The following is a 22,839-nucleotide window of genomic DNA, read 5'->3' on the forward strand; positions in this document are numbered from 1 at the left end:
ACTATGCAAAGGAGTGCAGGAGCTAAGTACTGTGTGAGGCTAAGTGCCACGTCAGATGGGGACCACGTCTAGAGCCTGTATGAGCCATCTCTAGAATTCTAGCACAAGTAAGTGGACAATCCGAATTATGACCAGGCCGTTGTGAGGACACAAAAAGTCCCAGGAGGGGTGAATGTGAGGCCCCTAATCACACATTAGTGGGAAGACGATGAGAGGATATGTGTATTAGCTTGGGCCTATGGGCTATCAAATAACTTAGGTTAACCATTTTGACCCTAAGATTCACGCAAAAGTTATTTGGGCCAGTCCATGAATCCAGGGCATTGCACTTAGTTGGATTTTGGCAATTTGGTTATGATTTGGTTATTTTCACCATTGGTATGGTCAGTGGGTTCAAAAATTTTTTGAACTGTATTTACCTAAACCACATCATATAAATTAGATTATTTTTTATTTTTTATTTGTGTGTTGAATATCGATCTTAAGAGTAGACATGCATTTCAACTTTGGATAATATCTGTTGAAAACTTCTGGACTAAGGTTTCTGTTGCTATATTGTTCTAGTGATTTTTTTAAATAAAGAAAATTGCAAATTTTTGAATTGTTTAGTGTATGTAATTTTTTAATATATAAATGAGAGGTCATTTTGAGAAGATTAAGAAAATTTATATAAAGAATTTGTTTATGGAAAAAGAATGGAAACATTTCTATGAAGCTTTTTTTTTTCTAAAATAATAATTCGTTTCACATAAAATGGATTGGTGACCCGATGTGTCCTAACCAACATTTGCGGGTAATGGACAACCTGTTACCTTGCAAAGATGAACTGGTTTTGGGTACATTTTTGGCCAAACTGGTTTTACTGGATCGAGTCTATTGACCAACACATGGACTGGGTACAAATTGCCCTATCTGTTAGCTGTTGGACTGTTAATACCATTATAGGGTCTTAGTTTGATTCTTTCAGTTTTCAGTGTCAAGATGCATTGAGGAGTGCACCAAGTCTGCAGAAAACCTTATACTAGCCCCATGAAAACCAGTTTGTTATCTGGCCTTATCTGAATTTAAGAGTACCTGTTCTAGTTCAGACTTAGTAATTTCTGGTAAACAATTTTTCTTTCTATTTTTTCAAGACCAATTGATGCTGCGTGGCATCCTTTTTTCGAAGTTAGCATTTTTACTGACCTTGGATAACTAAAGTGTTGGGTGTCAATTTGCATAGCAAACTTTCTGTCATGAAATGTCTTATGTTCTGTTGTGTGCCAATAGTGCAAGAACTTTTTATGGGCAGTGCCTATGGCCGTTAGACAGAGAGTAGTCGATGGTAAGCACTTTCTATTTTTTTTTGTATATATTATTTATATATACTTTTTCTGTATGTATGTATGTATGTATATGTGTGGACAGATACATCTGGTTATTATTGGAGAAGTTATCTGGGATAGATCTTCGTGCAAGTGGAGTTCTTAAGTTTGTATTTGTGTGACCTCAATGCATAAGAAGAAATACATAGTAAATTAACTGGTTGTGGAGTAAGTGCTAAAAATGACAATTTTGCAGGGGTGGTGGATGTTTAGATCAAAATGATTTTTACTTTTCACATCTCAAAACAATGGTTTTTGCACTGCACCTCTGTTCATTGCAGAGTTCCATCTGTGTAATTTTTTTCTTACCTGCCATTTCACATAAATTGCATATCCATCATTCTCAGATGATGACCTCATTCTTTTGGTGCTCTAATCTAATACAAGATGTAACTATCATAATGTACAAATTCTGTGTGCTGCTCAGGATATTGCAGGTCAAGAATTGGTGGAAGTGTTACAAATTAAAAATAAGATCCCAAGAAGAAAGGCTTTATCATATTTAGAAAACAAGGTTCTGAGTATACTAACAGAGAGAGGTTACATTAGCAAGATTGATGCCATTGTTTCTACCGAGTTGACACCAGATTTAATTGAGGATGAGGAGGAAGATGAGGAAGTGGTTGTGGATGGTGAAGTTGATGAAGGTGATGTTCACATCAAGCCAGTGTCTCGTAAATCCATTCCCTTGGTAGGGTTCAGCTTTTCTGTCTTCATTTCCAGTTTGCTTTGTTTCTCTCTTCCTTCTCCCTATTTTCATCCTTTCAAATTTTAAACACTTTTAAACATGTTTTGCTTTTTAAGTTATTTCCAGATTTGCCTGATGGTGGAAGTTTTAAGTTTTCTGCTTTACGTTGCTTATTATTCTTTTTAAACCTTTTGTCTTTTATTAGAATTTGAATTAGTTTTGATGGTGATCATTTGCTAGGATCACCTTAGTCAATCCTGCTAATATTTCCCCAAACATCAACTTAAAATTTAGAAATTAAATTGCACCAATGATGTGATTTGCTCAATAAACCCTCAGCTACAAAACTTTTTTTTTGGCAAAATCCTGTATACGGGGGAGGATGGCCAGACCTATATTTCATTAATACTTAAAATATTTACTAGGAGGGGGATATGACTGTTACTCCATAGCAAAAGTACAATAATCACAAAATACAAAAAGAAGGCCAAGCCTATCTAAGTGAAGATCCCTGTTGACCAAGTGCGGTAGCTGAGCAAAAAACTTACCTTTTGCCAGTTTTTTTGAATTGTTGAGATTCTTAGGTTGGTTATCCTAATTATTCTTTGTCATCAATGGAGGTCCATTTGTCCATTTTTCCACATCAGCATTCTACTTTTGGCTTAGAAAAACCATTTGCTTTTATGCTAAACTAAGACACGAGTTGTTTTGCTCCTCAAGTTGATATTGTTTTACCTGTTTTTCCATTTCTTAAAACTGATACTCATTAGTTTAAGCAACAAAATATAGCTAAGTAATTAGCTAAACTACTTTGAAGTAACTTAGAAATCAATATAAGTTTGCCTATGGATAACCTTTGTAAAGATCTTACATCAATCTGTTGAAATTAGCCAAATAACAGGATATCCCTAAGATTTGATTAAACACATCCAATGGTACTGAAAACAAGATGTAACATGACCAAAGACTGTTTGTAAGAGTTAGTAACAAAAATGGTTACAACCACTCTGGACAAAAAAGAGATCGCCCCTAGGCATCAAAGTGGTTGAGATTTAGGAAGATATCCATGACATACATTTATTGGCCGGTTTAGTTAAAACTTCTGGAATGATTGATGCCATAGATGCCAAGTTAAATCCCACTAGCCCCATTTTTATCAGAAAGGGAAAAGAAAATTTTATCTATCTGAAGCAATGTTGGAAATGCTAAAGATGCTTGTTGAAGTTTACTCTTACAAAAAAATGGAATTGAGAATATTAATAGGGATTAAACTCTGTGTTAATTAGTTCATTGGTTGCTGGATGTGTCTATTAGGCTTTTAATTATTTTTCTTGTATTTTTCCTTTTCTGCAGATAGTTTACCATGCCATCAGGGTACTTTATGTAGTAAATTTCTACTAAACCATGCAGATAAGGGCAGCAATTTATAGGAACTATATGTTGTTACCAATTTATAGGTCAAGGGAAACATATTTGACCTTTTGAAAAATCTACTCAAATCTAAAGATGCTAATTAAAAAAAAAAATTGCTTGGTCAAGTAGAATGGTGTCCCATCTGGATTTGTATATTGTTATGTAAACTTCTCCTTTTTTAGCTTACACCTCCAGAAGTTGCTGGCATCTTCAAAAAGTTCTGTTTAAATGAAAATTTCAAAATGAGACTTTGAAACAGCATGTGCATAAGAAATCAAGGCAACTTTTTTCAGAAAACACGATTGTGTAAAAATTGTCATCAAAATACTAACTGTGGTGTGAACACATTACCAAAAACATATGAATAGGAATGTTTGAGTAGTTGAATAACCTCTGGGATGGTCTTCACACTATGTTGAGCTCATGGTTTTCGTTGGTGTATAGCCAATAGGTGATACACGTATTCCCTCCTATTAATGATAGAGTAGAAGGTAGTCACATTTTACTTGGACATCACTAGACCAATAGCACTTTGTTGTTCAAATCTGGTACCATCTTTCTAGGATGACTGGGTGATCTATGAATTGTCAATAACAAGATGTACAAGTGGATTGTATTCATCTTCCATAAGAATTCAACATGAAATTGTGGGAATCATTCTTGAATAACTTTGATTGGATGTGTACAAAAGTAGTTGCAACAGCAAATGTGTTTTGTTTATGAGAGTTGAACCCAACCCAAGTTTAGAAGACTTATTTATTCTCCAGGAAGTTGTTTATATAAGGTTATTTTTTTTCAATGATCTTATACTTGTCGATTTAAGCATGCGTCGGCTTATTTCATTTTGATTTATTAAGTTCAGAATCCTAATATTGGCTAATTTTCTGTTAATTCTGATAACTGAGACAATGTACACACCTGAAACATCATTTACTGGATATTTTATGGTGAAATTTGGATTTATTGGGTAAGTTAATGCTTTCAGGCATCTGTTTTAGGGCTGTAATCAAGTTGATTTTTCAATTGTAAGGGTTGGATCATTTTGTAACAGGTCTAGTTGGGTTGATATACTTGCTCATTTGCTTTTTCTTGTTTCTTCCATTTTTAGCTCTTTACAGAGGTAGATGTGAAGCTTGTTTTCAAAGAAGTTACATCAAAGTTTCTCCGCAGGCGAATTGTGGAGGTACGATTTGGGTGGACTAAAATATTCAGCAACACATTTACTATGTTGTATAGCAAAAAGATTTCTTTCTTATATCTGGTTTGATCTTATTCAATGACCGATGTTGCCTGAGATCTTATCACTATTAACCTTTTCTGTGCCAATTCTTACCTCTGTCCCCTTTTCTAATCGTTCATCTTTTTTTATTTTTTATTTATGAAAGATGGTGGTGTCTTTTATATGATGTTCCAATGTTGCCCACATAAGTATGCATTGACCTGTCATTGTTCAGTGTAATACTTGACAAATGTGACAATCATCATTACATGTAGGCCCTGTCTATTTTGTCATTACCATCCAAAATTTTGGACCAGATTCTTGTAGTGATTACACACACTACCATTCAAGGAACAATGAAAGTGCAGTGTATCTCATGCGAAGCAAAATTAATGGGCGCACTAATTTTGATAAAGAGTAGTAAAATTAAGGGTAGGAGTTGGAAATTGGTGAATAAGTTGGTGCAGTTGGAAGCACAAGAAAAAAGAAATTCACTTTGATCCATGATCAGAGGTTTGGTTTTTAGGATAAATCAGTAGGAAACTTAAAATGGGGGCTGGTTTAGTGGACACCCTTAGTAATTCTAGTTGAAGAACTAATAAGAAATGATTATTTTATTAGATCTCCAAACTAAATTGCACATACTGAACCTGAATACTTACAGAAATGAATCTATGAGATAGGGTCTAATTTAATTTAAATTCTAACTAATTCTTAGCATCCTAATCTACCTTGTCTTCCTAATCTGATGAAAGTCGACTTTATCCTTCTAATTTTCAAAAATATATTTTGCATCGTAAATTTTTTGCCATTGTGGGTATGTGACAACAAATTAGGAACATATAGAAATTGGTATGGATGTTGATTTCACTTGGACGGAGGGAGTCCTCTTCTTGTAATGGGTGTAACAAGATGTTGAGGACCGTTTTGCCATGCTTACTGATCTATTTTTTTTTTTTTTTTTTTTTACTTTCCATCTATAGAATTTTTTATAAAAATTTGTACCTTAGTATTTGTTCAAAGCTTCGAAAAGAAAAAAATGTTTCTAATGTTTCTACAGTGAGGCTATCTGCTAAACATTAACATTTCTTTTTGGCTCTTTAACAAACAAGTGTTTGCCAAACTATGCATAAGCAATGAACTTCAATGAATTTCACAATTCGAAACTCAATCACTGCAATTCTGTTTCTTTGCTTTTCCCTGTCAGCTTTGGTCCATGTCCTCGTCTGTCCTCCACTGCTCCACTAGTTCATCCTCCCTTTCTCCTCCTCGTAGCCCCACCCTCCAACCTTACAAAACCAGAGTCCTTCTGCTCCCTCTTTGACCCGCAAGACATTCCTCCTTCCCTTACTCAACACCTTCTACACCCTTCCTTCTACAGGAAGGCATTCTGTGGTGAAGCTCCATTTTGTATCCTAGAAGACTTCAGGATTTCTTTCTGAATATTGGTTCATTGTCTCCGTGGCTTTATATGGACTTTCATGGTGGTCTTGACTGATTTCAGTAATGAGTTTGGCTTGAATGGTTGTTAGAATACCGTAATAAAAAATTTGTTATTTTGGTGATTGTATTCCCTAGCTGAGTATAACAGAGCTAATTTGATGGGTGTTACTCAATTGACTAAATCTGATTGGCTGCCGCTGCCAGATGGTCATATGAAGATTAATTTTGATGGAGCTGTCCTTATAGACATTACTACTGATTGCGCTCAGTTGGTTGTGAGAAACCATGATTGTAAATTTTCGAGGGTCTGGCTAGGAAATTTGAGTTCTTCATGTATTCAGGCAAAGGAACTACTAGTAGATTCCACTCTTTGGTTTTGATTAAGTTTCTAAGAATTGTTGTAGATTGGTCCACAAATCTGCTCAAGATGCTGGACTTATTTTTTTTCTGAAATTTTGGTTGACCGATCCACCTTCTCATGCATGCAGTCACTTTTGCTGATATTTATGTTGAAAATGAACATGAATTTAAGTTCCTTCTCTGATAAATGTTGGCCCTGTTCTCAACTGATATTGGAAACCTAATTTTAGCTTTTGATTTTTTAAAAAAAAGCTACCTTATTGTGATCTCAATTGCTTTTGACATCTTGATTTTAGGTTTTTTGGGCCCAAAAAACCTGAAAATCAGAAGCAGGTTCGGAGCTGCTTTTGGATTTTGATTCTAGGCTAACTTTTCGTCCAGACAAGAATCCCCTTAACAGTTTGACGTAATTACTAAAATAACTAAAGGCCACATAGTATTTGTTATTTTTTCAGTTATTGAACTTCTTTCGTGATATCTTGGAATTTCGTTTTCAATTTGAAATCATTTATTTAGTTAGTGAGATTAACTGCAATGTTAATGCCTAAAAAAAATGCATTATTAATGATAAGATCGAATCTCCATAAGTAACTAATTACATCAAAAATTTATTTAATGAGCATAAAAGTCCATTTGTGCAGCACATAAGGGTAATTTGGTCATTCAATAGTCAAAATCAGCTTGTCCACTTGTTTTGAGAACACCCATGCGTTCATTAAACAGTTGAGAACAAGTCCTTTGTTGAGAACAAGTCCTTTGACTATGCTTTTCCTTTTGGCTTTGATTAAAAGATAATTATTTGAAAGATCATCAAAATAAGGCACAATGTTTTTGTTAAATCTGATCTGTTTGTCTTAGCCGATTATGAAGCAATATTGATGTATGAAAATAAGTTAATGTTCTTCTTTTTGCTATTGATAGACAAGTTTCACATTTTGCCCATAGCAAAAACATGGAAAGTAAGTAACATGAGCTTTATGGAGTGGCCCCCAATTGATTATGATGAAACATAGTTCACCATAATAATGGTCTTAAAGCTTGCTGCTGCATGGACATGGTTTTGATGAGAATAAGTACGTAAATGCAGTTGAATTTTCTAGAGTAAATTTTTTGTGAGTGTGTTTGTATGGGGCGGAGAGAGAGAGAGAGTTTGTATTTGTTTCTGAAGCATGTTAGTGTATGACTACTGTCCACCTGGGAAAGTTTGGTCTTTTAGAAAAGTTGAACAAGGAAATTAGTATATTACATATGCAAATGAGTCAATTCTTATGGAATAAATAATGATAAATTGAGATATTAATAAAACGGAGTATGCTAAACATAGACACAGAAGGTGTCTGGGAATGTTTAATGGGATTTCCATCAAACTTGCAGTTTGGGAATTGTAGGAGGCTTAAATTGTAAAACTGCAGTTCATGGGTGTAGCACAGGAACTCTCTGTAAAGTTACACCGCTGAACATGACTTGTAGCCTTCAGAAAGGCACAACTCTGATCATATCATTCATTCGTTTTTCCCATCTTAAATACTTCCAATCCAGAGAAATGCTAAAAGTTGAGAAACAAACTCCTCAGGCAATTTATAGCATTCAAGGATACAGAGGTTAACGACTTATGAGGGGGTATGGATGGGAGGGTTGACAGATGTGGGCTTTAAGGAAGACATGGAGTTCAATGGCATGAGGTATGCAGGATAAATTAGTTATTTTAGTTTATTTGCAGAGAACTTGGTGGCTCTTCTTGGGTTTTTGTTTGTAGCATCAAACATCCATTTAACAAGTAGTTTGTGTGCGAGGTTGAATTGTCTTCAGCTACTAGGATTGGTGTCAGTCCATTGCAACCAAATTTAGGCTCATCTCTCTCTCTCTCTCCTTTAATTATTTATTTTTTTACTGTATTTATTGTTATTGTCATTAATATTAACATTTATTCACATGTATTGTTACATCCTTTTTTTGTGCTTCAGGGAGGAAAACGAAGTGATGGCAGAGCACCTTGTGAGGTACGGCCAATAAACTCATCTTGCGGACTACTTCCCAGAGTACATGGGAGTGCACTGTTTACACGTGGAGAAACACAGGTTTTTTTTTTTTAAATACTTCCTTTTTTATTTTAGAACTTCATTGAATAATTTTACCATATTTAAGGCTCTTAATGCTCCTCAGATTTTTTTGCATTCTACTCATTCAAATGCTTGTCTGTATTTTGATATGATGTTTTTGAAGTGCTTCCAGTAACACTTTTCAGTTTCTGATTATAGAGCTCCTTTACTGGATATTCTTCATTAGATTCTCTTTATGCGTCTATTGTGGATTGACCAGTTAAACCTCTTATTCAAGGCCAGCTTCTGCAAAAACATTGGGAACTCAAATGATAATCATAAACCAAAAGGTTAAAGGTTTTTGTTGACGTATATCTAATTGGATATATGTGCTTTTAAATTAATTCGGTGAAATCTTTGGGTGGTAGTAAGATCTAATGTGCAAAATACTGGCCATGGCAATTTCAATAATGTTATACCAACCTGATACCTGTTCAAAGATCAAAATACTAGGTCATTTAAATGAGGGATAATTTCAGAAATCTCCCCTGAGGTTTGTAATAATTACAGCCACCAACCTTGAGGTTTGAAAAATTACGGAAATCTCTCCTAGAAAGTATGTTTTGGTAACAAATGGTGATGTAAGCACAAACAGTCTAATGAATATCCTATATTGCCCCTATTTGATTTACAAAAAAAAAAATTAAATGACAAAATAAATCAAATATCAGCATTACTTGCTAAGTGAAAATTTTAAGGTAGTTCTTTGGAGTAAAATTTAGATCATGTTTCAAGGCATCATTTTTTAATGTTTGGACTTTCTTTTTTTCTTCCTTTGCTAAGTAAGTTGTGAAGAAACTATTTTTAACAAATGCATCCCTACTAGTTTGCTAATTATAAAACTAAGCATGAAGTCCCTTTAAATGACCTAGGTTAGAGCTTTTGGATAAAGAAATATTTGCAAATGCGGTTTTCTTTTTTTTTCTTTACACCCACTTTTCACTTAGGATTTGTAGAGTTGTCAAGGCTATTATAGTCTTTTCATAACTTCAGGGGTGGTAAGTGTAATTTTTCAAACCTCAAAGGAGGTGGCTGCAATTGTCAGAAACCTCAGATGTAAATGTTGACATGGTTTGTTAATATCTGCTATGCCTATTTCAGACTTCCAATATTAGTTACGCAGAGTATGTCTACTATGTTTAACTGTGATTTTTTGGGTATAATTCCCAAATATGACTAATTCATTATATTTTTCTGTTTGATTTTCGAGTTTGTCATCGGCATCCTTATTTTATTAAATAGCCTCTTATTGTATACATTTGAGAATTTTTTTTTATGGGGTTATTCTTCAAGTATCCTGCAGTTTTTTGTTTTTTAATAAGATTATCGTCCATATGTAATCTCTGTGCAATCCTTTTCTTCATAACCTATATGCAACTCTAGAGCTCAATAACTTGAAGCTTTACTTAGACAATTATGACAATTATGCCTTCAATCTTGTGTTCCTATTCATGAATCTTCTTTCCAAATAATATTAATCACTTGTTTCATTTTACTTGTATGTATTCACCAATGGGAGCCACTTATAAGAGGTCCCCATCTTTCAATGACTTCAGAATCAACTTTAGCCTTACATTGTAAAAATAGAGGAAAAGTATCTTTTGTGATAAAATTCTTGTAAAATTTCTAAACTCAACTGCGTACATATCTTCCACAGGAGATAATCAAATTTTGCCAATTTTATAGCTGAGATGCTTTAATCACCCAGCTGAACCTCTGAAACAAGCTAGACAGACCCACTTCTAGGAGAAATTTCTTACTTTCCAGAAAGTTGACTTTGAAGCTTGTATATCTGTATACTGTACTTTCACTAAACGTTATGCGATTTGTTCTTGGTATGAGGACAAGGATTTAGAACTACTGTATTAGGTATGTACAATTTCTGATGACTGATGTGAAGCTAAGCTTCAGGCAGTGTACTCTTTCTTCCATTGAAGCTTATCCTAGAGGTATCATTCTTTTTTGTCTATTTTACAGTCACTAGCTGTTGCTACACTTGGTGATAAACAAATGGCACAAAAGATTGATAATCTTGTGGATGTGGAAGAATTCAAGAGATTCTATCTTCAGGTGGGGTTTTGTTGCCTGTATGTTGTACAGTTGAGCTTGTGGTGAATCCATCTCTAATATTTATCTACATCCAGCAGAATTGTTCTCTTTTCTGGAACATCGTGAGCATAAAATATTCTACCATTCATATTGCATTTGACTAAAGTTCTTTGAGAGCTGAAATCTTGATATATTTGCTTTCTAAATTGGCTAAAGCATTCAATCTTTTTATATTGGGTAATTAGGCTTTCATCCAAGGTTGTATTGTTAATGCATCATCCTTACCAAAGCCCAAATCTCGCTTCACCTATTCTTTTCCCTTTCTTCCATCTTTCTATCTTTTTCCTTTCAATGAATAAAAACCGTATTGGGAGGTTGGTGCTGATTGCATTGCAGTGTTCCTCGACAGGACTGCATTTTATACTATGACAGAGATGAGTTTTTAGTTTATTTATATATTTATTTGTATTGTGTCTAAATTAGATCCTACGTTGTTCAATGCAAGTTCTGTGTTATCTGTACAAATCTGCTTCTACCTAGTTTGTACTCGGTCGTACTACTGAGAATAGCTGCTAATTGGAAATTTTTGTTTAGAAGTTTAGCGCCATTGCTTTTGTTTGTTTGGCATGACTTGAAAACTTATCTGATGAATCTATTGCTGCTTCATGTAGTACTCATTTCCACCCTCATGTGTTGGTGAAGTTGGGAGGGTGGGGGCACCATCTAGAAGAGAAATTGGTCATGGAGTGCTGGCAGAGAGAGCTCTAGAGCCTATATTGCCTTCTGAGGATGATTTTCCTTATACCATACGTGTTGAGAGTACCATCACTGAGAGCAATGGCTCGTCAAGGTAAAGCAGTCACTTGATGAGTGATACAAGATCTTCTGTCTGAAGTTCTTTTGTATGCTTGAATATTTGTGGAAAAATCTATTTCATCTTTCTGGAGTTCTGCAGATTGTCTCTTCAACGTAAGAAGTTCCTCTGCACTTAATTACTGTTATATCCCATTCATTGACCTAAATCATATTACAGTATGGCATCAGTGTGTGGTGGTTGCTTAGCTTTGCAAGATGCTGGTGTTCCACTAAAGTCCTCTATTGCTGGTATAGCAATGGGTATGGTATTGGACACAAAAGAATTTGGCGGAGATGGAACTCCACTTATCCTTTCTGACATAACTGGATCAGAAGATGCATCTGGAGATATGGATTTCAAGGTTTGTTCAATTTAAGTCTTCTATGTCTAGGGATCCAATGTATTCTGTATTTTTTTTGGTTATTTTTGTTGGATAGCTTTCTGTTGCATTGTTCATTTTTCATTTACAAGGTGACAAAGTAATGAATGAACAAATAGGACGGTACAATTTACTGTCACGTTTTGAAGTTTCAGAGCAAGAGAACCTTTATCATGGTAATCTGTAATCTAATGCTGCTACAGGTAGCTGGAAATAATGATGGTATAACTGCATTCCAGTTGGACATCAAGGTAATGTGATGTTCTATTTTCAGCCGTATATATTTCTCAGACAAGTTATTCATTCTGTATACATCTTTGCATTATCTAGTTCTGCATTTTTCTTCATTGACGCCAAATATTACCATATTTTCTTTGGTGATGGCACATTGTCTATTCTTATTACTTAAAAGTCTCAGATGTTTTATCCTAGTTCAATTTCTCTACTGTAGGTAGGAGGGATTACTTTACCAATCATGGAGTGGGCTCTCCTGCAAGCAAGAGATGGTCGAAAACATATCCTTGGTAAACTTCATTGTCAAGTAATATCTGCTTCTATGGTCGATTGACAGTGAAACAGCTTGTACTTTTTTCAATGTTACTAATGTGAAGGAAAAGAATCTGGTCCGATTTTAATATTCTTTGTAGATGGGTAGTTGGTGAGAATACTCTAACAGAAGCCTGAAGAGAAATGCAAATACGAGTATTGTAGGAATAATAATGATAAAGGATTGCAAGTACATATTTTATTTGACATAAGTTGAACTCATTTGAAGCAGTGTTTCTTCATGAATTTAACGATGTAAGAGTTTTATTTAATCTTGAAATTGCAAGAACAGGACTAGGTACTGTAAAGACAACCCAGGATTCGCACCTAGAATTTACTAGGAATAACACCAGCTGCTATTTCTAAAAACCAAATGCTATTTCTGGCAAAAAGTCACTTCCACAATGAGGTATATCTCTTTTTAAATAAGCCTTACATATTTTATGGACACTTTGGTTGTTTTTCACTATGAAGCAAGCCTAAGTGACATTGTCTTGGCTACTTATTAGAAAGAGCATCACTGGTACTTATTTTATACCACCAAACATGACTTGAAATAAAGAATTATACCAGTATGGGCCTGGGAACCCAAAGGAGAAAATTCTTGGGCTTCTTTGTTTACCGAGTTGTTCCTATTTTTCAGTTTCACGCCACGTTAATGCTGGTTTTCGGCTAGTCTAACTTGAAGTTGGGAAGCACCTCTGACATTGGTGTTGCATGTCCTGACACATTGTCACTACCAACTTGGCACAATGAGAAATGCAAATATGACTTATATAGTTAGTATGGATTGTGACTGCAGGTACATGTTTTTGCAATTCTTGTGAGTGCAATGTTGATAGTGATGCAGTTGCGACATCTAACACCGCTTTGAACTCTTGGATTTCTTGTGGTGCCAAGTTGACAGTGGCGCACGCTAAGTTCAACTTTTATCAAACAAAACCCACATGCATTCTCAGTCCTTACAAATAGTATCCCTACTCAAGTCATATTTGGGAAACAGGTAGCAGCTGAACAATCAGTACCAATTTTACCATTCTTGGTAAGCTGTAGCAAGTTAAAAGCATTATGCTTTAGAAGAAAAAATAAGAAAGTACAGAACTCTCTAAAGGAAACGAACTGGTATTCTTGGTAAAAAGGTAAGAAGTAAAGAACACTGTAACTTAGAATACAGAAGTAATAGGTATTAGACATTTTCCAAATGACCACACAAGGCAGTGTGCAAGACTGCGCCTGTCCAAGGCCCTAGAAGCCTTGCTACATTCAGTCCAATTAATTGCGTTCTAGGACCATGCAAGGTGGTCTAGATTTGATAGTTTGTTTGTAGGTGTTCAAAAGGTGGTTTCCACCGTGCACATTGTGGCTGTAGTCCTTTGGAGCACTTAATTCCTAATATTCTTACTAAATAAGGTATGAAATTGATACCAAATCTAATATCTGTGGACTGCACTAGCTAACAATTTTTTTTTCTTTTATTAATGTCCCAAAATGCATAAGCCAATCTATTAGACTTTTTATATTTAAGCATTACTTTCACATCCAGTGTGGGATACTTGCAGTATTAGTAGAGGAGATAAAAGTTAATGATTATAACATTTTAACTTCAAATTAGCATCACAGAGCATTAATGGAGTAGAGGAATATAACTCACTCTCTGGTCCCTAGTAAATTTTTAGGTATATATGTCCTGGACTGAGGAGAGTCGCAAAGATGATGTCATTAGCATCCTGATACTTTTGTTTCTGTATTAGAGATGCGGTACTTAATCGAAACTATGTAGCTATTAGCCACATAATGGGGAAAATCTAACCCTTTCTGACAATGTAGCATCCGAGTTTGTGAATCCAACCCTTTCTAACAATGTAGCATCCAAGTTGTGGTTTGCTGTCTTTAATTATGTTATGTGTCTTGCATCAGTGACTTGGTACTGATCTTATTTATATTCGAGTGGTTTGCATTTTGTAGTCAATGAATTTTTGTGAACTGGAATTATCCTCTGTTCAGTGTATTAATGCTTCCTATATTTTCTCTATCCTCTATATATTTACTGATTACTGAGTTCTGATACTGACTTTTTGTATTTCGCTTAATTCTCTGTTAGCTTTTACAAACACAATGCCGATTGTAGAGTTTAGATCTTGAATATTTTGTGGATTTGGTTTCTCTTCAGAAAAAACTGTTCTGTAGGAATTCTTAGGATTCTTCTATCTTTGCAAGGACTCACTTCTCCTTTGTTGTTCAACTAAACACTTTTATTCCTGCTTCAGCTGAAATGTCAAAGTGCTGCCCTCCTCCTTCAAAAAGTCTCTCCAAGTATGCTCCAATAATTCATGTTATGAAGGTTTGTTATCTTTTCTATATGCAATTTGTTCAATGATAGGATGAGTTGAATCTGATGTTTTCTTTATTTCTGAATGCTCAACAGGTCAAACCAGAAAAGATTAACCTCATCATTGGTTCTGGTGGTAAGAAGGTGAAGAGCATTATTGAGGAAACTGGGGTTGAAGCTATTGACGCACAGGATGATGGAACTGTAAGCCAATATACCACTTTGTCATCAAATTTCTATTTCTCCTGGCATTTTCTAATCTTCTTTTGATTCCTTCATTGTGCTATTAATGTTTGTTACACATTATCCTTTCAGGTGAAAATAACTGCCAAAGATTTATCCAGCTTGGAAAAGTCCAAAGCCATAATTAGCAATCTTACAATGGTTCCAACTGTTGGGGATATTTATAGGTAACTTCTCTTCCTTTCGTCCTCTGTTTATAATTGCGGTGTCTTCCAAAGACTTTTCCATTATCTATTCTGCTATTATCCTGGCAAGCAACTTCTCTTAATCATTCTTGCTTTGTTTGAATGGTACTGGCAGTAAATATCTTCTGACCAAATTCAGTTCTTTAATTCTTACATATAGAAGTGTCTTTATTTTATTGTAGTTGCTGTGTATTTAATCTTCAAAGTTGTCACTGACTCCTGTTCATCTTAGTTCTTAGGACATCAATTTACTTAGCTGTTGAAAACTTGCATTATATCATAATGTTTCTATGTTTTCCACTCAGGAACCGTGAAATCAAATCCATTGCTCCTTATGGAGCTTTTGTTGAAGTTGCACCTGGACGGGAGGTACATATTTGTAATGCTTCTCTCACACCATTCTTTTCAAACACACATATCATTTACCTATATAGAGTGCGATTCTCTTTGAGAAGTTGCATGCTTTGCATAACATTGTTCTCTAACTAAATATGTAACAAAAGACAAGGAAAGTACTTAAATGTCAGAGAGAAAAGGCAACAAAATGCATGTAAAATGATGTAGCAAAAACAAGGCAATCGCTAACCATCTAGTCCTTATAAGATAAACAAAGGAAGACTCAGAGAGTATCAGTTTCCATGTGTGGAATGCTATCTGATTTCATATTGGGCAAAAGACATGAAGTATGTTTAAATCATTTTCTATCAATAGCCTGCATATATGAAATTTTGTAGATAGGACAGCAAGAGAAGGAGAGATTGACAAGAATGGCCAAAACTGTTAAACAGTTTGCACATATTTGGAAGTTCCTATGTTGACAAGGGACTGTCAAAATGGCCAAAAGTGTAGCCCATGTGAAATTAGCTATTTTCATGTAAATGAGAAAGCTAATGAAGTGGCACTTGAATCTGCACAAGAAGAAAACAAGTGACGTTAGAAAGGCAAGTGGCTCTTCAATTATGGTTATACATGCACAAAAGAAAAAGATTATTAAAAATGTCCATCTTGAAAAAGAAAGGGAAAACTACGGCATAAACTGATGCCATGGAGAATCTTAAGATAAACATATGCTTCACCAATTAATAGTGTCATATATAGATGAAGGACATTTTTTAAGCTCAGAGGGGAGGAATATCTTGTATTCTCGATTCCTTTCTATGATCTTTTACGGGGAAATGCATGTATCTCCTAGGAAACTAGAGAAAATACTGCAAAAGCAAAATGCTTTTAGGACTCATAGCTTCCATTTTTCTGCCAGGGGCTCTGCCACATTAGTGAACTGAGTGCCAGTTGGCTGGGTAAAGCAGAAGATGTGAGTTAATTAGCCTTTTGTTTGGTGCATCATTTCTGGAAGCATACAATATAGTAGTTTCTTCATTGTTAAACTTGTTTCAGGCTGTCAAAGTTGGAGACCGAGTTGATGTGAAGCTGATTGAGGTCTGGAAATTCCCTCTCCCTTCTGTCATATCAACTGCAGAAATGTTTTCCCCATTGTTAATCTGCTTTCTGATTTGAAGTTACAGAATTTTGGTTTTATATACGTCTAATGGTCATAAGTTTCTATATGGATAAGTTGAGGATCTATCTGAGTTGACTTATATACTGTTCCAACTTTTGGGCCTTGATATACCTAACTCAGGGAGAGCTTAACCTGGCATACCACATTCACCTGCAGAAAAAGGTCCTTTTTTTTTGAATTTGGATCAAGCTTCATAATTACTAAATTAATTCCTCCACCCACCTTCCTGGTGGTACTTGTGTATGAGGGGGCAAAAATCTTCATGTTTTGGGCAAATACTCAGGTAGGCTTGGTCTACTGGCCCAACTGTTGACGTGTTTTCTTGCATCATCGGGCATTACTCATCATTACTTTTCTTACATCATCCTACATCAGTAAAACCATATGGCTTGGACTATACTGCATGGCCTAGGAGTGGGCTCATAGACCAAGCCTACCTTAGTGTTTTGATATGCTATTATAGATGCTTCAGCCGGTGACTACAAAGAGGTTAGTTGTTTAAAGGGGGCAGAAGTTTCATGTTCTAATGATCTGCTTAGAAATGTGGATATTTTTATCGGTCACAGATGTTTTGCATTTCAGAATGACTGCAATTTTCCATAGATTATAGCTAATTTTGTGTTCAAATCAACGGAAGAGCCGCTAATAATGTCTAATATGGTGTTGATTTATTTAGCTACGCAAGTCATAGAAAAAGCTGCTCTTGGCCGAAACCTGAGTTTTGGCATCTTAAAGATGGATTTTATCGATATTCCATAATTAAAATATTGACTACAAAAAATCTAACTTTATTATCATTTAATTGCACATTTGGACGTCTTTGGTATTATGATTTTTGGTGTTATCTACTGTTTTGACAGATACTTCAAGAGTCTTTCTAAAGTGCTTTATGTGCAATTCAAGAGTATCCATAACTTTTGACTCAATTACAGGTCAATGAGAAAGGACAGCTTCGTTTAAGTCGCCGTGCTTTACTTCCAGATCCTGATAAGGGAAACCCCTTAAAAGAGACTACAAGTTCTCAAAAGTCTGTTGATAAGGGTAAACCTAAGAAAGCAGCAACAGTTGTAAAGGATACTTTACCAGTGGAGAATGCTGAATTGGCCAAGGGTATTAAACTTCCAAACCCAGGAAAAAGTAAGCCAGTAGAGAATAAATTGGTTTCAGAAGATAAGTTTGTGAAGAAAATTGTCGTCTCAGACAAGGATGGAGCTCATATTGACAAAGGAAGGCCCAAGAAGAGCAGCAGTAAACAAGTTGTTAATCTTGCCAGCAAAACAGATGGAGCTGTGATAAATGGAGAGGCCAATGGTGGATAGTAAATTAGCATAACCTTCAAATTCATATTGGCTTTACTGTGACTGGGGTGTGATTTTCTCTCACCTTGAGAACTGAGGTATGCACTTCAGCCATCTCTTTTCGTCCATTTCTTTTGTATATTGTATGGGAACCATCCTTATCAAAAGATATCACTTTCAGTAAACAATTACATTACAAAATCATTTTCTTTCTTTGTTTTTCATTTTTTGCCTTAAATGGAACCATTTAGAGAAGAGAAAAGCTAAAACTAGATGATAAACAGAAAGATTAAAACAAAATTGATAAATAAACAGAAAGGTTAAAAACATAAAATAAAAAAGAAAACAAAAAGCCCTGAAACAAAAGTAATCAATTCTCTTAAGAAAATGTAGTCCTTTCTCTTTGGTTATGTAAACTGATTGATTGTGTTTTGATATCATCTCCTGTTATGAACAAGGAATATTTGTGATGATTACTGGTTCCCATTTTCTCAACTACTTACTGATTTTTATTAAGAACATTACTTTAAGTAATCAGCTGATATTTAATTCTCTTACTGATGGTACCATACATTGTTCACAGAGCATCTAATCAGCCAGGTGAATGTGTTAATAATATGCTGTGGTTGTGCCATCATCACTCAATTTATTCATAACAACTAAAACAATATATAATCATCAATATCCATGGTGTGTATGTGATTTATATTGGCACCAATGAAACAGTGCTGTGATAATCTGTTTCCTTTTTCTTCATTTTTTATTCTACTTTTATGACTACATAATTTTTTGAACACTAGAAGCTGCAACAAGTAACCTCTTTCTGCGTCTAGAAACTTTTCTTGAAAAGCAAGAGGAGACAATCTATTGTTTGGTTAATACTCTGTTTGTTCACAAAATGGTCTTACAAAATCTTGAGCTTATTTCTAGTAAGATACCAGCCAAAATCCTATTATTGTTTCTTTCTGCCTAAATATAATTCAATGTACAGGTGCTATATCTCATCTCCGTCATATTTTTCCTTTTTCTTTCCATCCTGTTACGTTACAAGTCCATTGCAAAACTCGGTCTTGACCATGTTATCTTCTCTACTGGCATGAACGAACTCAAACAGTCCAAAAGTGGGTGCGACGAAGTATCAAAAAGCTGTAAATGTGGTTTCTTTTACCAGTTGACGTGACGTCTTCCCTGTTTTTCATAATTCCTGCCTCTTATAGTATTGTTTTCACTGCTTCCCAACCGAAGATATTTCTTGGGGAGCATAATGTTATAATTTTGGCATATTCCCAACTTTTGTATGGTGAGGAATATATCTAATTAAGTTTAACGCTTGGAATATGGATAAGAAATGATTTAGATCAAGTTGAATGATTTCAGATCAGTGTCACGAGAAAACTGGTTTTAGTTAAGAGAACCCTAATGGGTTGGAAGTCATCTATTTAAATACTTACTATGTTATGAGGAGTCATTGAAAATTCCAATCCAAGTAGTCTAATAAACTTAAGTAGTGCTTCCTGTACAGTAGTTGGAATTGTATTGTGTTGGGGAAGGTTGCAGGTCTCAGACGATGAAAAATTATGTGCACTTCAGCATGACAACACTGCAAATTATCTGATGATCTTTCCTTGAAAAAATTAACTTCGTAAATACCATTCCTTGGCTCCGTGATTTTGTTGATCCAATTGGTACTAGTGGAAAAGGAAAAGGCAAATGCAGAGATATTTTGGCATTTCTTGCTGCAGCAAGCTGGCTGATATATAGGCAATTCTTAAACTGGAGTTATGATTGGTATTTCTCTAGTAGATAGTACAAATAGATGTTAGAGGCATTTAGCTTGCTTTTGGATCTTCTTGTGATGTAAGACGTGAGATATTAAGGTGGCTGAAAACTTGTTTAGGGAAATAATAAGAATATATTTTCCCAAATAATCACCAGTCCAAGTTCTATATTCTTCAATATTTTGGCGGCTCATAAAAGTTAGAAACCATATGAAAGTATGGTTGCAGGAAATTTTCACAACCCCAAGTTCCTAATAGCATGTATACCATTTTATAACTTCAGTTCGTCTCCAGTCACTTAGGCTTAAATGTGAATGCTGAAATTTAACTATTGACTATAGCTTTCTTGTGTTATTAATCCTTTGATACTATATTCCAACTCAATGAAATTCCACTGGGGGCATCGACCTGATGGTTTCTTTGTATTTCATAGCCCTCACTGAATTGCAGGTATGGTACCTAAGTAGCGATTGTAGCTGTTACAGTTATAGATCACAATGTGAAACAAGGCTATTAGAATTGGTATATTGGTTGCAAATTTGAGACCTTGTTATGTTCGACTATTTTAAGCATGCAAGTCTTGATCATAGCTCATCATTACCAATTGCAACTATAAGGCCTTCAGGCATGATTTAATTTTTCGAATTCATTATGCAAATGAACAGTGTGTATTGTCTTGCATCTTTTATTGAAAATGTTTATTAGGCTTCCAGATATATATGGTGATTAATTTGAAAACTAGGAACAGGTTCAAATGCATTACTTGTATATTCTTTTGCAGCCGTCTGCCAGAACTGCCAAATTTGACAATAAAGCTGCATTTAGAAAAATAGGAGATGAAAAAGAGTTCATTGTCTAATGGTTCAAGTTTGCTGCAGGAAATAAATTGTGCACATCCTTCTGTCAGCATGCAAGAGCAGTACAAATATCATGTCTTCATACGCGCGCATCCATGGAGTACACTCATGATAAATTCATTAACTGGAAGCAGAGGATGGATCTAAGGCAACTGCTGCTTATTTTATTGGTAATCTCGAGTTTTGCCCAAAGTGATGTTGCTCCTGATTTCTGAGTTGACACTGACAAGTTTTTGCTGGAACCTATTGAGCAAAAGTTATTCTTAAGATGAGATCAGGGTTGGCCTGTATTCCTTTCTCAGTTGCAAGTTTCAATTTAGATTCGATGAGTTTCAACTCCTTTTAAACTCCACCTGAGAGATTGCATCCCCTCCATCTCATTGAAATCGGGTAAAGGATCCATGTAGAACAATAGTTTACAGATTGAAAATGCGTTGCGAGTATTTATGGATAAGAGGCGTTTTTCTACATGAAAACCTTTGTACTCGAACTTGCTTGCATCAATTTTCCTTTAAAAAAATTGTAATTTTCTTCTCAGATGATTATTTATAGTCTTCGCTGGTCTGTTGTACATTTAAAATAAGAAACATTCAGTTGTTTAAAGCAAATAATTAAGTCATAAAGATTCTTTTTATTAGCTTTCAGTTTATGTTAGAAATAAGGATTTAACATAGATCGGGTGTCAATTTCAGCTTAGGATCTTTTCTTATTAGTTCAATGGAAAAATCGTTCAAAATATTTTTCATATTTTGTTACATGAATTTGTTTGCCCTTCACTTTTAAAATAGTAAATTTACATCCTTTATAAAATCAAGTCGATAAAATTTAATTCTAATGTAAATTTTCAACTACTTTTTATTATGAATCAATCACATGATTCACATATGATTTTTTTTCCAGGGTAAAAACTTTAGATTTCATTTTATAGTTAAACAAATGATCCAATTCATTTTTCCTCTTAAAAACTAGAATTTGGTCCAATTCTTAATCATTTTTACAATTTAAAAAGTGGTATTTGACATTTTTATATATAAAAAATTATTGTACGTGGGTCATGCGATGATTTTATCCTAAAAAGTGGTTAGAAATTTAAGTTGGGATTAAATTTTGCTAATTTGAATTTGCAGTGAATGTAAATTTAAAAATGAAAAATGAAAATATTTATTTGACAAAATGTGAGAGACGTTTTGAATTATTTTTTCTAATTCGATTAATTTACACTTTTTAGTTTAGAGAATCATCTATTCATTTTCTATTATGATGCTTCTTTGATTGAAGATTGAGAACCAGATCTGCAGTTCTCCCAGGAGCAAGAGCAAATAATACATAAAAAAACAAATTCGGAAAATCTCTCTATTCTATGACAATCTCTAAGGTGGTTATCCTCTGTCTTTCTCTGTGTGTGTGTCCAGTAGCGGAACCAAATGGTTGTGAGGGTGGACAATTATCCTCAACTATCAAAAATTAGAAATTAGGCATAGAACTTTCTATAATTTTTCAGTTAATCAAACATTTGGACCTCTTGAATTTTGTAAAATTTTCTTTTACTCTCATATTGCCCCCCCGTAAAAATATAAAAATTTCCCACTATCCTATTTGGATAGTGACAATACCACATGAATAAATAAGGATATGAAGAAATAAAAATTTTCGTTTATTGCAGGATGCTCGTTGCCAAAGAAAGTTCAAGATTGGAAGCATGTGGAAATGTTAGCGGCAGCAGCAGCATTTCAGTTAGGCTATCAATTGGAAGCCAAGGGCTCCGAGCTTGAAGGGGATGCACAAGGTGTCATAAATCGATTTAGGTATTCAAGCATAGATATTGATTTATCTAGTTTAGGCCCTTTAACTGAGAATATTATGAGGGACTTAACTAGTTTAAAGGGTCTAGTATTTCATGAGTAGAAATCATAATAAAGTTAGTCATATGCTAGCCAAGAATCCAAAATTCATATGTGATCATGTCTTTTGGTGAAGAGATCCTCCAGACTTTGTTGTGCCATTTCTAATGGAGAATTTGATAGAAAGTTAATGAATATTTAATGTTTTAATAAAAAAAATGTGAAGACTTTTGAAATTAAGCACAACATAAGAATATGTTATAAAACTAATGCTAATGTGATATAGGATTTGAGTTATTTATGTGGTGAGTAATATGTTAAGAAAACAAGAAAATTAAAAAGTTCAGGAGAAGAGAAATGTAAGAAAACAACT

At 34.6% G+C, this 22,839-nt stretch overlaps 1 protein-coding gene across 2 annotated transcripts in view; it reads left to right on the plus strand.

The window, feature by feature from the left end:
- LOC113774881 (probable polyribonucleotide nucleotidyltransferase 1, chloroplastic) overlaps positions 1 to 21,170 on the plus strand; it is a 31,684-nt gene extending 10,514 nt beyond the window's left edge. Inside the window, exons 10-25 of one of the 2 annotated variants that reach the window (XR_003468835.1) lie at positions 1,792 to 2,055; positions 4,574 to 4,648; positions 8,452 to 8,565; positions 10,564 to 10,656; positions 11,307 to 11,485; positions 11,669 to 11,852; positions 12,074 to 12,121; positions 12,322 to 12,394; positions 14,684 to 14,757; positions 14,842 to 14,949; positions 15,061 to 15,155; positions 15,479 to 15,542; positions 16,432 to 16,485; positions 16,569 to 16,610; positions 17,625 to 18,088; positions 20,647 to 21,170. Coding sequence is in view for 1 of the 2 variants with exons in the window: in XM_027319531.1 (XP_027175332.1) it covers positions 1,792 to 2,055; positions 4,574 to 4,648; positions 8,452 to 8,565; positions 10,564 to 10,656; positions 11,307 to 11,485; positions 11,669 to 11,852; positions 12,074 to 12,121; positions 12,322 to 12,394; positions 14,684 to 14,757; positions 14,842 to 14,949; positions 15,061 to 15,155; positions 15,479 to 15,542; positions 16,432 to 16,485; positions 16,569 to 16,610; positions 17,625 to 18,011 (1,854 nt within the window). In the remaining variant the exon portion in view is untranslated. Of the gene's footprint in view, positions 1 to 1,791; positions 2,056 to 4,573; positions 4,649 to 8,451; positions 8,566 to 10,563; positions 10,657 to 11,306; positions 11,486 to 11,668; positions 11,853 to 12,073; positions 12,122 to 12,321; positions 12,395 to 14,683; positions 14,758 to 14,841; positions 14,950 to 15,060; positions 15,156 to 15,478; positions 15,543 to 16,431; positions 16,486 to 16,568; positions 16,611 to 17,624; positions 18,090 to 20,646 lie in introns of those variants that run through there. The other variant, XM_027319531.1, reaches the window with a different exon arrangement.
- Positions 21,171 to 22,839: the final 1,669 nt, after the last annotated feature.

Source organism: Coffea eugenioides, chromosome 6 (assembly GCF_003713205.1).
Source record: "Coffea eugenioides isolate CCC68of chromosome 6, Ceug_1.0, whole genome shotgun sequence".
Lineage (NCBI taxonomy): Eukaryota > Viridiplantae > Streptophyta > Magnoliopsida > Gentianales > Rubiaceae > Coffea > Coffea eugenioides.